The 14,250-nt window shown below is 35.6% G+C and overlaps 1 protein-coding gene across 3 annotated transcripts in view; it reads left to right on the plus strand.

Annotated features, from left to right (window-relative positions):
* MAN2A1 (mannosidase alpha class 2A member 1) overlaps positions 1-14,250 on the plus strand; it is a 163,177-nt gene that overhangs the window by 30,221 nt on the left and 118,706 nt on the right. For all 3 annotated transcript variants that reach the window (XM_045837986.1, XM_045837987.1, XM_045837988.1), the window contains one exon: positions 2,577-2,721. In XM_045837986.1, coding sequence (XP_045693942.1) covers positions 2,577-2,721 — 145 coding nt within the window. The remainder of the gene's footprint in view (positions 1-2,576; positions 2,722-14,250) is intronic.

Genomic DNA, 14,250 nt, shown 5'->3' on the forward strand with positions numbered 1-14,250 from the left:
TATTTTATACTTTGTAAATAGGGCCATTTTATATGCTCCTTAGGTGTTATTTTTCTGTAATAGTTGAAGGAAGACCCTTTGTCATTTAAATTTGGCCAGAGAGACTTTTGTTAACCTTCCTTTGCAGAGAACAAAAAAAGCCCTCCTTGTTGTACTATATCACTGTTACACATTGTAGGTTTGATACAGTGTAGGGTTAGATTCTTTTTGCTGAATATCCCTTTATGAGAGGAAAGGGGAATATTCTAGAGCTGTGCTGTCCATTATGGTAGCCACTGCCTACATGTGGCTACCAGGTACTTGAAATGTGGCTAGTTTGAGCTGAAACAGGCTCTAAGTATAATATATACACAAAGTATTGAAGAGTTAGTATGAAAAAAATAATTAAAATATCTCATTCATTTTTATATTAATTATACATTAAGATGGTAATGTTTTGAATATATTGGGCTAAATAAAATATATCATTAAAAGTATTTTTGTCTATTTCATTTTACTACAAAATTTAAAATTATGTATTTGGCTTGCATTATCTTTCTGTTGGATCACGCTGTTCTAGAGGATAGTGGAGTTGAAGACTAACTAGGGTAAGGAAAAACTTTCGTCTTTCCTAAATTTTGAGTGTGTCACTCATATTTTTCTGTCCTGCAAATTAGCAGAGAGCTGTGTTTAATCTTATACTTTAAATCAGATATTGGAACTTGGTGGCAGGATGCTTGGTGATTTCATAGTAGAAATTTTCACTAACTTGTGGGGACAGAGAACAAGATAGGATCTTGAGGCCATGGCTCACAGGCCAAGCTGGAAACTGGGAACAGTGGGGCTGGCTAGGCTTTATGCCTGCAACCTCATCAGCTAGTGTGTGACCACATTTGGATAGGACTGGGATTCTATCTTACGCTTTGAAGGGATGTCTATTTCTGTGAGGCTTGGTTTTAATTAAGTATTTTTTAAAAAGGAACAAAAACATCCCTTTCTTGTATGGGTGGAGTCTAAATCTAGTGGGAACAGAAAGAAGGTACAGAGCAGCCGTGGAAGGCAGAGGGAGGCAGCACGGACTGAGAGATCTGCAGAACCAAAGAAAGTGCTTGAAAGAATAGCAGAGACTGCTAACACATCCTCCTGTCCAGCTGGTTCCCAGAGATTTGTGTGGACTTACCCTTGGAGCATTGTACTTTACTTGTTAGAGTCATAAATTCAAAAGTGAGAAATATGTTACTGCCTTAAAATTCTTTGTATACTTTTATGTAACTTGCTTGATATCTTTAAAAGTTTTTGTAACCTATTTATGTATTAATCATATTTTGCCATGTATATGGCAAACTCATGTTTTTGGCCCAAACGTTCAGGGGAAAAAAAATCTTTCGTTTCAATTTTTTAATTCAATCTTTATCTGTATGTAGAAACAAAACTGATTATTGTATTCCAGGGTATTATTTTGCATATGTATATTATTACTGCTTTCTAGAGTTATACTTTTAATGCATAAGCATAAATAAAAGAATTAAAAACATTTATATAGATATGGAATTAGTAATACCTATGTATAATGTGCACCCTTATTTTTCCTTCAAAAATGTGGGCAAAAAAGTATGCATTATACATGGCAAAATATGGTAATTAAGATGTAACTTCTACATAATTTAAATTTTACCAAAGGGTGATTGTATTCTTTGTCACATTTGGTATAATGGGCAGAATGGAGAGTAAAAGTTGTTAGTTTTTTGGAGGGGGCAGGATTTTTTCCTTTGTGTTCAAATAGATTATTATCTAGAAGGAATACTGCATTGGAAATTTAGAAAACATTTGAGTACTTAAAAGCTAATTCTCTTTTTAAAAAATTCTTCTATTTTTAACCTGGTCAACCTTGTTATAGTTCTATTTTTGGAATAAAAAAGGTAAATTTAACGAATACTAAATGAAAGAATAGCAATAGACACATTTTAATTATGGTACAGATTTTAAACTATATGAGATTGAGTAAAATAAAAAATAATTTTCATCAAATGGGGAGGTGGGCAGGAATATTAGGGGGGTTGGGGGAAGGATTGTCAGGGAACATGTATAAAGGGCACATGGACAAAGCCAAAGAGGGGTATGATTGAGGGTGGGAGGTTGGGTGGGTGGGGTCGGGGGGAGGGGTGGAGGGAAAATGGAGACAACTGTACTTGAACAACAATAAAAAAGAGAAAAGAAGAAAATAATTGTGTTAGAATTTGGCCATAATCATGGCCAAATTTTGGTTTGCTGTTAAGTTCCTGTCTGTTACTATTAAATTTCATTGGAAGTAAAGCAGGGAAAGGAATTGAATGAAATTATTATTTTCTATTAGAAACAGATGGGGAAGGGGATTATTTATCAGGATAGTTATATAACACAGGTAACGTTTTAAGCATTTGAATGGTTATTAAATGTTTTTTGCCTTAACTCTTCATGCCTTTAGAAATGGTTTAACCTTGTAAAATATATACTCCAATGTACAATAATAAGTAATTTTGAGCAAATATTTTTCAACATTAAGTTTAAATCGGTATACATAATTCAACTTACTTATTTTTTGTCTTCTCTATTTTTAGATGTTGGATGTTTACAGTCTAATTCCTTTTGACAATCCAGATGGTGGAGTTTGGAAGCAAGGATTTGACATTACCTATAAATCTAATGAGTGGGACACTAAGCCCCTTCAAGTCTTTGTGGTGCCTCATTCCCATAATGACCCAGGTAAAATTCGCACTTCAAAAAAACTAGAGGTTATTAATTATTAAGTCCCCTGTAGGCACGGACAATTTTAATGAGAATCTGGTGGAATACACTTCTCAAATTTTTAAGTGTTTCCTGACTTTAAACAGTATTATATTCTTTTCATATATCAGTGTATTTTGAGTTCTTTATAGTTTGTGTGCCATTTAAGGATAATAGTTGTGCACTATGAAATAGTAATACCACAAGAAGGTCTTAGCTTTCGGGGACAAAAATTTGCACTCTAAGGTACTGATCATTCGTTTTAGTTACTTAGTGTAACATACTACGTGGGAGGATTATTTCATGTCTGTAAACTCTATGTTAAAAAGTCAGAACGCTCATGGGAAAATCTGAATCTTTAAAACAGAAAAGTAGTGTAATACAAAGTGGGTAAGAGACAGATATGGGCGAGTTCTAACCTCATCATGTCTAAAGTGTTAGACACCTGTAGGCAAGTTTCTTAATCTGAGAGTAAGTTTTTTTCTAGGTACAATCAGTATAAAGTACTTCACAGGGTGAAATGTAAAGGCATGGTATGTGGTGCAAAAGTAACTGCTATCATTATTGTTACTGTAGTTGTTATTTAATATGATGACTTTTGTGTTTTTTATTGGGGCCAGAGATTGTTCCCCAAGGTAAGTGGAAATTGCTAAAATCATAATGGAAATATGATTTGTTGTGACACTTGTTGGTATGAACACGTAGGCACAGAGTAAATGCCCGGCGGATGCAGTTGCAGGATGTTTTTGGAATGTACTTTGGAATGGAAAGACTTCCTTTTTTGAAGGACTTACTAATACTTCTATTTGTTCTTTATCCCAATTTCTCAATTTCATTATTACTATCAGAGGAAACACTTTTCACTTAGTGCTTTGAAGGGTTTTTTTCCTTTTACTCCCCACATTGATTTTCTACTTATATTCTTTTATATTAGTTTATTGCCAGGTATTCCTTTCCATCTCTTTCCAAGACAATAGAACTAACAAGTTAGTGTCTGGACACATGATTTGGTGAAGTGTGAGTGTGTGCTTGCTTCTTTTGGTTGTGAGAAGTAGTCAGGGAGATAGAGCTTGGATGTTGAAATGTTTGAATTTCCAGAATACTTGATTTTTAGTAATTGCAGAGGTATAAAATATATGAAATTAATGATTTTTTTTTAAATTTGTGATGTTAATCATACATCAGCTTCTGACTTGGTTTCTCTGTCTTTGGTCTTAATGTCTTTGTCTTTTTCTACAAGTACCTATTATTTTTAACTTTTTCTCTTGCATGTTTGCATCATCTCCCTCCTTAATCTTAGCCTGTCTCTTCAAATCCAAACTGAGGGATGGCTGGGCACCGTGGAAAGACTTCGGGGATTTCGAGCCAGGCAGAATGAGGCAGGCATCCTGACTTTGCTGTGTACTGGCCAGGTGTCCTTGACATGTTTATCCGTGTGTCTGTAAGATGGAGATCATATAGGTGGGGTAGCATCTTAAGCAGGAGTTAGCTATGAAGTGTAAAAGGTGATGAAAATCACATCTAATCAAAATAACACCAGATTAAATAGTACATCTGCATTTAGGGGATCCATTTTGTTACTGAACAGAAAGAGTTTGTTCACGAGCAGAGTTTGGCACTAGCAGAGCCAAATACTGAAAGCTGGGAATTGCATTAGAGAAAGAGTGGCTATTTTATTGATGAATGATGCCATCCAGGAGAAGAGAAAGCTCATGCTCAAAAGCCTGACCTCCTTAGTGGTGTGTGAGTTAGGGGTTTGGGGTTGTGCTGGGAGCCCATTGGTTGGAGGTGAGTAACGATGAATCATTTTTTCAGATCTTGAAGACAGCTTTGAAGTCTTTTCTGGCATCCCTTTGTCTGGTCTCGTAGTAAAGTAACCAGGGGATTGCTCCACCTTAGGGCTCAGGAACTGAAACGTAGCTTAGGTCAGGACGTTGTCTTTAGCCTGACAGAGGTCCTGAAGCATAAAGTCAGGTCTGGGTTACTATCTCCTGCCATCTTGGGTTGCTTGCTATCAGGGGAAAGGCTAGGTCTCTGGGCTGGGCGGGCAAGAGGCAGGATTTCTAGAGCTAGGATTTAAAACTAAATTCAATTGCAGTTATAAGGACCCTTGGTTTCAATATGAGAAGCACATTTTTGTTTAAATCAGACACACCCACTGAGGTAAGGTGCTTAAACTTCCCATGTGGAATCTGAGACTGCCTTTAGGACTACAGATATTTTTTTCAATAAACTTCATTTACTCTGAAATATTCTCTTGGTGAGTAAAATAGCAAAGCTACTTGTAAATCAATTGTTCTCTCTTTCTCTGCCCCTCATATGTACTTTAATTCTTGTTACTTAATTGGGTGTGTGATGTGATTCCATTGTATACTATGTTTTGGTAGGTTTATAGTTAGAGTTTGCAGTATGCCCTGCAAGTCTTCATGTGAACCACCTCTTCTCCCCTTTTTATTTTTTATTTTTATTTCTTAAAACATTCATTTTTAGAGAGAGAGGAAGAGAGGGAGACAGGCAGAGAAACATAATCAATCTGTTGTCTTGCACACTCCCCAACTGGGAACCCAGCCTGCAACCCAGGCATGTGCCTCGGTGGGGAATCGAACTTGCAACCTTTTGGCTCTCAGGCCAGCACTCAGTCTACTGAGCCACACCAGCCAAAGCTTTGTTTTATTTTTTAAAGGTCTTCATTATCCTTTACCGTTTTCTGCTATCCTCAGTTTCCTTAAATCTCATTTCTTGTTATTCTCTAATAGGCATGTGCACTTAACTGTAATAATAAAATTTGTGCCAAATAGCCCTGGCTGGTGTAGCTCAGTGGATTGAGTGCAGGCCTGTGACTCAAACAGTTGCTGGTTCGATTCCCAGTCAGGGCACATGCCTGGGTTGCGGGCCAGGTCCCCAGTGGGGGTCACGTGGAAGGCAACCACACATTGATGTTTCTCTAGCTCCCTCCTTTCCTTCTTCTCTCTCTAAAAATAAATAAATAAAATATTTAAAAAAAATTTGTGCCAAATATTTTGTAAACATCTACTGCCCCCAGTAACCCTTGAAGGTTATTGCCACCATTCATGATGATTGTTACCAACTTGCCAAGCTTACACAGGTAGTGACACCAGAATATTTTCCTATTAGTTTACCTGGACCTCCCACCTGGTAAACCAGAATGTCAAAGAACGTTTCCTATTACAGTTATCCTTATTGCTAGCCCTACACTTGGCATATGGTGATTGCTACATATATGTAGAGCCTTCTCTGAGCTACCTCTATACCCCTTGACAGCTTCCTCATACTGTGTGCACCCACGCATATGTAAATATTGATAGCACTTTTGCTGAGTCTCCTCACTAGCATGTACTTAGCTCAGTGAGGAGTCAGACTTTGTCTTATTAACCACTGGATCGCTGATGCCTAGCCCAATGCCCAGCACGTAGTACAGACTCATTCAGTTCAATGAGGTAATAAACAAAGGACTCTGGCTCTGCAGATTCAGGTGAAATAGTTGACCTTGGTCCATGATTTTAACTCCCTTCCTTTCCTTCTTCCTGTTGTCTACTTATTTCTATTTCTTAAAAAAAAATCTTAGATTGAACTTTGTAATTTTAAATGCCAAGAACAGATGATATCAAGCTCATCAAGGGCAGGGATTGCCTCTGCCTTTTAGACTTTGGTTCATGCTGAAGTTAGTATGTTGTTGTGTGAGAAGACACCTGTAATAACTGTTCCTGACTGCAATAAAAGCTTGTCTGTTGGTATCCTAGCAACTACAATGGAATCTTTTTGTTTTAGTAAAAGATGTTATTGAGTCCCTCAGTCCATTTCCACCTGAGGAAAAGTCATCAGAAATAAACCTTTTAAAACTAAATTGACTTCTGCTACCAAGCAAAATTCTAGAGAAAAGAGCTTGATCACTTTTCTTAATAATTTTTACTGCTCCTTAATAAATATAGGATTCATTCATTCATTCATTCATTCATTTGTTTTAATTATTTTAAAATATTATTTATTTTCAAAGAGAGGGGAAGGGAGGGAGAAAGAGAGGGAGAGAAACATTAATGTGTGGTTGCCTCTCGCACGCCCCCAACCAGGGACCTGGCCTGCAACTCAGGCATGTGCCCTGACTAGAAATCAAACTAGTGACCTTTTGGTTCTCAGGCTGGCTCTCAATCCACTGAGCCACACCAGCCAGGGCACAAATGTAGAATTTAGATAAAGTAAATTATTCTGTGAAAAACTGTATCATTTAGATCATGAAAAACCATTTTTTCAGTGGAGGAAAAGAGATAAGTAAGTGTACATACATTATAAGTCAAATATGACTCTGTAATGGGAAGTCTTCATATAATACTACTAAATAAAAGTGCAATTAGACGATCTACTTTCTAAATGAGATTTATAGAGATTTGTATTTTCTGCAGCAATTTAAAGCAAACTTGCTCAGTAGTTTGTTTCATCAGTGAAGTTTTATCTATTGGGTATAGAAATACTTGAAATAGGTTTTTTGAAGATTTCTATATTTAGTCCCCTAACTTAAAGAATTACATTACTGTATTATTATATATGTAGATATTGTTCTTTTTAGTTCACCGTAGTAATATGGCACAAGAAAGATAAATTTCAAATTATGTTTGTATTTTAATAAAATTCCTAATTATGTCTTCTTTCAGTCCATAATTGTCATACAATTGTCATACAATATTTTGAATGGTTTACATTAGTTAAAAGAAAATTGGAAAGGACCTGTTAAGTAAATGCTGATAACTTTGTACTGTAGCATTTTTGACTAGTTTTGAATCATGGACCATGAAATTAAATGTTAGTTGACTGATACATGGTCATGTTGTATTTAATAAGCTGATTAAAACACAATTACAGCACCTTTGTATCTACAATCTTAATTCCTTGCTTCCCACTAGTTAAACTGCTGAAATATTTAGGTGATTTTCCTTCAGAGAAATCACAGTGTGTAAAGAGAAGATAAGGTATACTAAATGGAAAGTTGGACAGCATGTTGTTAGTTAAGCAATTTGTAAAATGAACATCAGAAAATAATCCCCCATGTGGTATGACTCCAAAATAGAAGGAAGATCTAGGCCCAGGAATCATATTGCAAAATAATTCTCTTTTGTGCTTTTGCAGAAATTTTATTGATTAAATGAGTGATTAGGATTTTTTTTAATTAACAAAACAGATTTTTGCATTTTGCATTATATGATCATTTGAAATGAGTTTCTGTATCCTTAATCCTTAAAAAGTTTGCGAAAAAAGAACAAAAACATGAGGAAATTATAGTATAATGTTATTTTAAGGTTTTTTTATTCTGATATTGTTAAGCAGAGTCAGCCATAGTTGGGCAAGACCCTTGTAGGGTGAGAGGCAGTGGGGATTTAGAACTCTGGCTGTCAAGAGCACCTGCCAAGTGAAATGTGAGGGTCAGGGGAGGGAGAGATTGGTATGTGGGCACAGTTTGGGGGAGTACTTTGTTCTGTTTAGCTATTGTGGGATAAAGTGAGTTCTTTGGTTTTGGCTGCTGTGAATAGGGAATTTGAGTTTCTGGAGCTAAGGTATTATGAGGAAGAATTGAGAACTGGCATGCATTGCCTGTTCTGAATCAGGAAAATGTCTGGTGTGTGATACTTCATGCCATCCATTCTGCAACCCCAAAAAGTGGTCAATTAAACCCCATTTATGAGGTGAGGGCAGTGAGGCTAAGGTATGTTTTTTAATTTCTTCTTTCAAGGTAAAACAATTATAAATTAATAGAAGATGGTGAATTGCAGCACAGATTTGTCTGATTCTAAGATTCACATTTTTCCTGTTTACCATATTCCCTTCTAAGTTACTTTATTTCGTTAAATAGTCTCATTCTTCTTGCTTTATGGGCATTGGCTTATTCAGTGCATTTGTCTGAACTTTGAGTTAATAGGTTGCCAAATTTATCCAAATTTATCTGAAAAAACAAAAAACAAAAACAGGCTGCTCAGTTAAATTTGAATTTCCTATAAACAACGGCAAGTTTTTAGTGTATGTACCAAATATCATATGAGACCTACTAAACATTTATTCATTATTTATCTAAAATTCAAATTTAACTGGCATCTGGTATTTAGAAAATGGTGGCATTTATGATAAATACTTACATGGCTCCTTAGAATTGTCTTTTTAAGAGATCTCAAGAATTGGTATAATGAGGGGTTTTTTTTAGAGGGGAAAACTCTATCGGGCCTCTAGCTGTGCTGCATTTCTTAGGAGCACATAAGTCAAGTAGCACTTAAGAGAAGTAGATGGTCATTTAAACACCTCTCAATTTCCCTATTTTAGTTACTTTTGTCTTTCAAGCCTGGGAGCTTCAGAGGTCACCAGTGTCTGATTATACAAACAGTTGCTAATAATTGTGGGAATTGACTAGGTTTCAGGCATTGTTCTGGGTTCTTTACATGTGTTACATTCACTACTGCTCTCAGCAACTTTATGACAAGAGTTAATTACTATTACCCTCATTTCATAGGTGAGAGAACTGAGGCAAAAGAGAAGATAAGTAATGTATCTGAGGAAGGGGGACAGGGTTTGAACCCAAGCCTTCACGCTCTAGAATCAGGACTTGTAACCTTTATTTAACATTGCAACCACAAGCAGAACTTCTGGAGGAAAGTCTGTTAAGTGTTTTCAAGCCAAATGTCATCTGTGTTACATTATTAATCAATATAAAACATTTTATTAACTATCTTGCAAAACTAGACATGTTACTGCACTGTTCCTGGTCCATTTTTCTTCTCGTCTATCCGTGTTGAAATGGATGTTTATGTCTTTAAATATTACATTAGTACATGAGATGGTCTGGGTTTCCTCATTGCTACATATTTTACAATTAGAAAGCCACTTAGAAGCAGTATTTTCCAGCTTTTAAAAGAGCTTCTTCCAGAAAGTTTGATAATTTGCTCACTATTTGCCCAATCATAAGGCTGAGTAGCCCCTCCCAAATTTTGAGAGTAACTCCTTAAAGGAAGTCAGTTTTTCTTTTACTTCTAATGATGTCTCATTTTACAGACACTTCTCACGGTTTTCAACAACCGAACTGTTTGGGGAGGACTTACCAGGCCTGAAGTGTCCTATTTGGTGTGAGTCCTTAAAAAGGGAGAAAATCACTTTAGCACGGATTTAGATATTATTTTGGAGGTTGATCTCACAGTTGTAGGTATCAAGTATCAAGGTATGCAGGTTGTTTAAAGGTCACTTAGAAAAGCAATACAGTAAGTGGTCACAGTTGGATATTATACATATGCAGCGGTAGGATGAACAACCCCAGCTGTCCTATCAGTAGTGCAAATGGGTTCTTGTGGTGTGGGATAGAATTTCCAGTGACAGCATCTTACCTGAGTTTAAAAAGTGCTGTATCTCCAGCAATTTAAGGGATGTGAAGCTGATGGGCTTCAAAAACTATTAGATGACATTGAATCACTTGGAAAAAAATGGTTAGGTTATTTTGGAAACCTGAGTCCAAAAGCATTTAGTGGGATCAGCAGGTTTATAGGTTTCCAAACATTCATGTGTCTTTTGAAAACAAGCTTAATCCTGACTCTCCCACTCTTCTCTCTTGGAAACTTCAGTCAGTTACAAAGTTCTCTTCATTTTGCCTCTTATTATGGTCTGTTTCCACTGCAATTCATTAACCATTTTTTAAAATTTAATCTTTATTGTGTTTTTTTTTTTTCATTACTGTTTAGTCCCCTTATACTTCCCTCCCCCCCAGCAATCATCACACTGTTGTCCATGGACATTTTTTTAAAAGCAGAATTATTGTAGTGGCCTCATTTCCTGTTTCTCTTCTACTTTACTTTTTTTTTATGCTATCCTTTACACTTACAGAGCAGTTATTTTTCTTTTTTAATTTAATCTTTATTGTATTTTTTCAATTACCATTTGTTCTCCAGTTATTTTTCAAAGCACAACTCAGAAAACCTTAACTTTCTTCCTCCCAAGTTTTCAGTAAGAATTAAAAATGGTTCAGAAGCTTTCCAATGATCTGATGCCTCACTTCTATTTTCACTTCTCAACGTACTCCCACCGTGTAAGCTGCAGTGCAGCCATACCTAGCTGCCTTCTGCTTCCTGAAATTGGCATCTACCTTCATGGTTTGGTGTATTTTCCATATGCTCTTGCCTCAATTTGGAAATACCACCTTTTCCCCCTAACCAGATGATGACTAATCCAAGAATCTCTCTTTTATCCTTTTGGTAGGAATTTACCATTTCTTTATTCTCACAGCATTTGTTCATATATTCACTATAGAATCTGTTTCCATTTAGATTGGCTTTATTGCTTTGCCCTTATTAGATGCTTGGTTTGTATTTGAATGAATAAACCAGAACAGGATGTTAATTAAAACCCTTTCACAGTTTATTAGTGGGGGAAAAGCAAGCATAATTTATAATAGAAATTAATCAGCAGCATATGTGAGGTATGGTAATACCAATTAAGATTATATGTGACCCTCAAGTGTAAGACTGGATGTTGTAGTCAATTATTGAAGGATTTCACAAGAGCTGGAAGAAACCTGTTGAAAGAGAATAATGTAATTACTAAAATAAAGAAGCTTTTTTATGAGTCATATTTGTATTTGTTTTTAAGTTACAGAATATTACATTAAAATGGAAATAACTTGAAGCTTACATTGCATTTTTAAATGGTTATTTGTATATAATTATTTCTGACTCAAAGTCTTTTTATGTTTTCTTAACATTTGGTACCTGTTTAACTTTTGAATGAAATTAATGTACTCATTAAAAAATCATTATTGTAGTAGTTAAAACCATAACAGTGTAACAGTGATTTAAGGGACATGCCTTTTTTGAGGTGGGTGTTTTAAATCATTTTAGGGCTCACAGAGCCTTTTCAAAAGTATCAACTGTGGTTATTACCAGAGTGAAAGGCGGTAGGTGGAGCTAGAAGAGGGTAAGGGGATAAACGGTGATGGAAGGAGACTTGACTTGGGGTGGTAAACACACAAAACAATGTACAGATGATGTGTTACAGGATTGTATACCTGAAACCTATATCATTTTATTAACTGGTATCACTCCAATAAATTCAATAAAAAAGACAAAGAAACTCAAAGGTATTTGTCAAAGATTGTTAGATTAGCATTAGAATAGACAGTAGTGGACACATTGGAGCCAGTAGTATATGATATCTTTTACCTTTGGTTTCATTTCTAGTTGAAGTATAATAAATTTGCATTTATGTTCCATATACCATTTTTTTTCAGTCTTTTTGGCCATACATCATTATTCATCTATCAAGTGATTATTGAATTCTTGCTATTGTAGGTTTCATATCAGTTGCTAGATTCATGATAACTAACTAGTTTGAAGTTTGGGTTGGCATGTTTTTAGGCCTGCATTGAAAATTTTCAGGACCAGAAGCAAAAATACATGGAGGCCCTCAGACCCTAAGTTTAAATATTTAAAAGTTATAAATCAAACTAATGTATTGCTAAATAAAATAGGTCCTTTCCACCTGCCTTAAGGAACATTATAGCTCACTCATCTAGAAGGCCAAGTATGGGCTTAGATTGCTGGGGCTACAGTTCCCCTACTTGAATGTGGTGGTAGGTGGGGGAGAGTCAGCCTATGGGGCAGCCCACCCCCTTGCTTCCTAGATCTGGTCCTTCTTGCAGACACATCAGCACTTTTTGCACATCTCTACAAACAGTAGGACCTTGGAGGTTACTACCTGCAAGGTTGACTGCCCTGACAGGGGAGGCTCTAGAAGCCGGCCTGGGGCTGTTTGGACACAAATTTCTGGGCCCCTGGTACTCAAAAGGGCAGGGTAGGGCAGGGCAGGGCAGGGCAGGCTCTGGATGGGCCCGTTCTTTGCCCTGTGGATTTATCATGTGGAAGAGATGTTGTCAGAGGAAGAATGTGGAGCTCAGGGAGGGGCATTCTTGCCTGGTCCTGTGGGTGATACTGTGTACACCCATGAACCAAATGAAACTAAGCGTTCTTTAGGAGGATCAGGTCTCCACAAAGTCTTGAGACTTGGAAACTAGATAGGAGTCCAGGATTTTAAAAAATTCTGTTTTTTCAGTGTACAATTAATAGATGTTTAATTATTTATACATATTAGAAATAAACAATAGTTTTCAACTTTTATTAGTTTTATATACTAGAACTTAAATTTTTATGATAAAATAATGATATCAAATTTAGAATTATACCTGCTTTATAGAACTTATAATTATGTATTCTCTGTTTTAAATATTTCCCCACTTACTTAATATAGCAATTAGATTTTTTATGGGTGATAGTGGTGTTAGAGTGCCAAAGACTAAATGGAGTTCTTAATGCTGTTTCTAAAAGGTGTTCTTAATGCTGTTTCAGCCCTGGTTCAATTTCCAGGTGTATTCAAGGGAAAGGAAAAGGCTGTGAATTGACCATTTAAGTAAATCATTCTGCAACTCAGTGTCCTAAGATGATTAAATCTAGATGTAAGATTATAATTTTATGTCACAAAAATTTATCCCTTGGAACTTTTTATAAAATACAATCTTTCTGATGGGACTCATGATAATATACAGTTGTAGTTTTACAGTAATTTGGAAAAAGGAAAAGCCAATTCAGTGTAAAAGGGGATACTTGATTACTCTATTGTATAGAGTAATAAAAACTAATTTACTGTTATATTACTCAATATTGGAAGCTTCAAGAGGCTCTCTTTCAGTTCATTTTTCATTAATTGTGCTATATTGTTGTGATATTAGTCTGTTATAGATGAGTTTTGTGGAAAGCTCTGAAGTTGACATCTCTGAGCTTGTAGTTTGGCTCACTTAAGTATCTTTTACATATCTTCTGCGTGATTGTTGAAGGGCAGATGAAGTGTTGGAGGCAGAATGGATTCATCAGTCACTGTGATTCTTTTATGAAAACTCCTGTGATAGACTACTTTTTGAAATGGCCTTAGTTCATAACAGAGTTTAACTGATGAAAATAAGTAATTGCACTTTAAAAAACATTTTACTTATTAATCTTTCTAAAGGCTATTCTAAATTTGCCTTTTATGCTAGATTACTAGAATTTCCTTACTAAATTAATTTTGGAGGCACTCCACTATTCATAGGTCTTTTCTTCAATTCAGTTAATAACCAAGTAATTAGGATTAGTTTTTTCCTTTTTAATAATTTAGATGAAAAGTATCTGTGATATTTTAAAAAATAACTCTAATAGAACTGGTTAAATAATTTACGTGGTCCTTGATATACATATGTACCGTAATAATAGCATGGTACAAAAATAGATGTTACTTATGTGGATTTGCTTTTGGCTCAATCTTGCAATATGGAGGTAGATGTATATTAAGTATTATGATGGCATTTGGGAAAATAAATTCTTCCCACACTGCAATTTTTATTTTTTGGGTAGTAATAAAACTAATTTTTTCTAGTGCTGTATTATTTTGCTAGGGCTGTTGTTAACAAAGTACTACACACACTAGAAGGCTTAAACACCTGAA

This window comes from Phyllostomus hastatus, unplaced genomic scaffold, assembly GCF_019186645.2.
Source record: "Phyllostomus hastatus isolate PE091 unplaced genomic scaffold, TTU_PhHast_1.1 phas_contig_254, whole genome shotgun sequence".
Taxonomy (NCBI): Eukaryota; Metazoa; Chordata; class Mammalia; order Chiroptera; family Phyllostomidae; genus Phyllostomus; species Phyllostomus hastatus.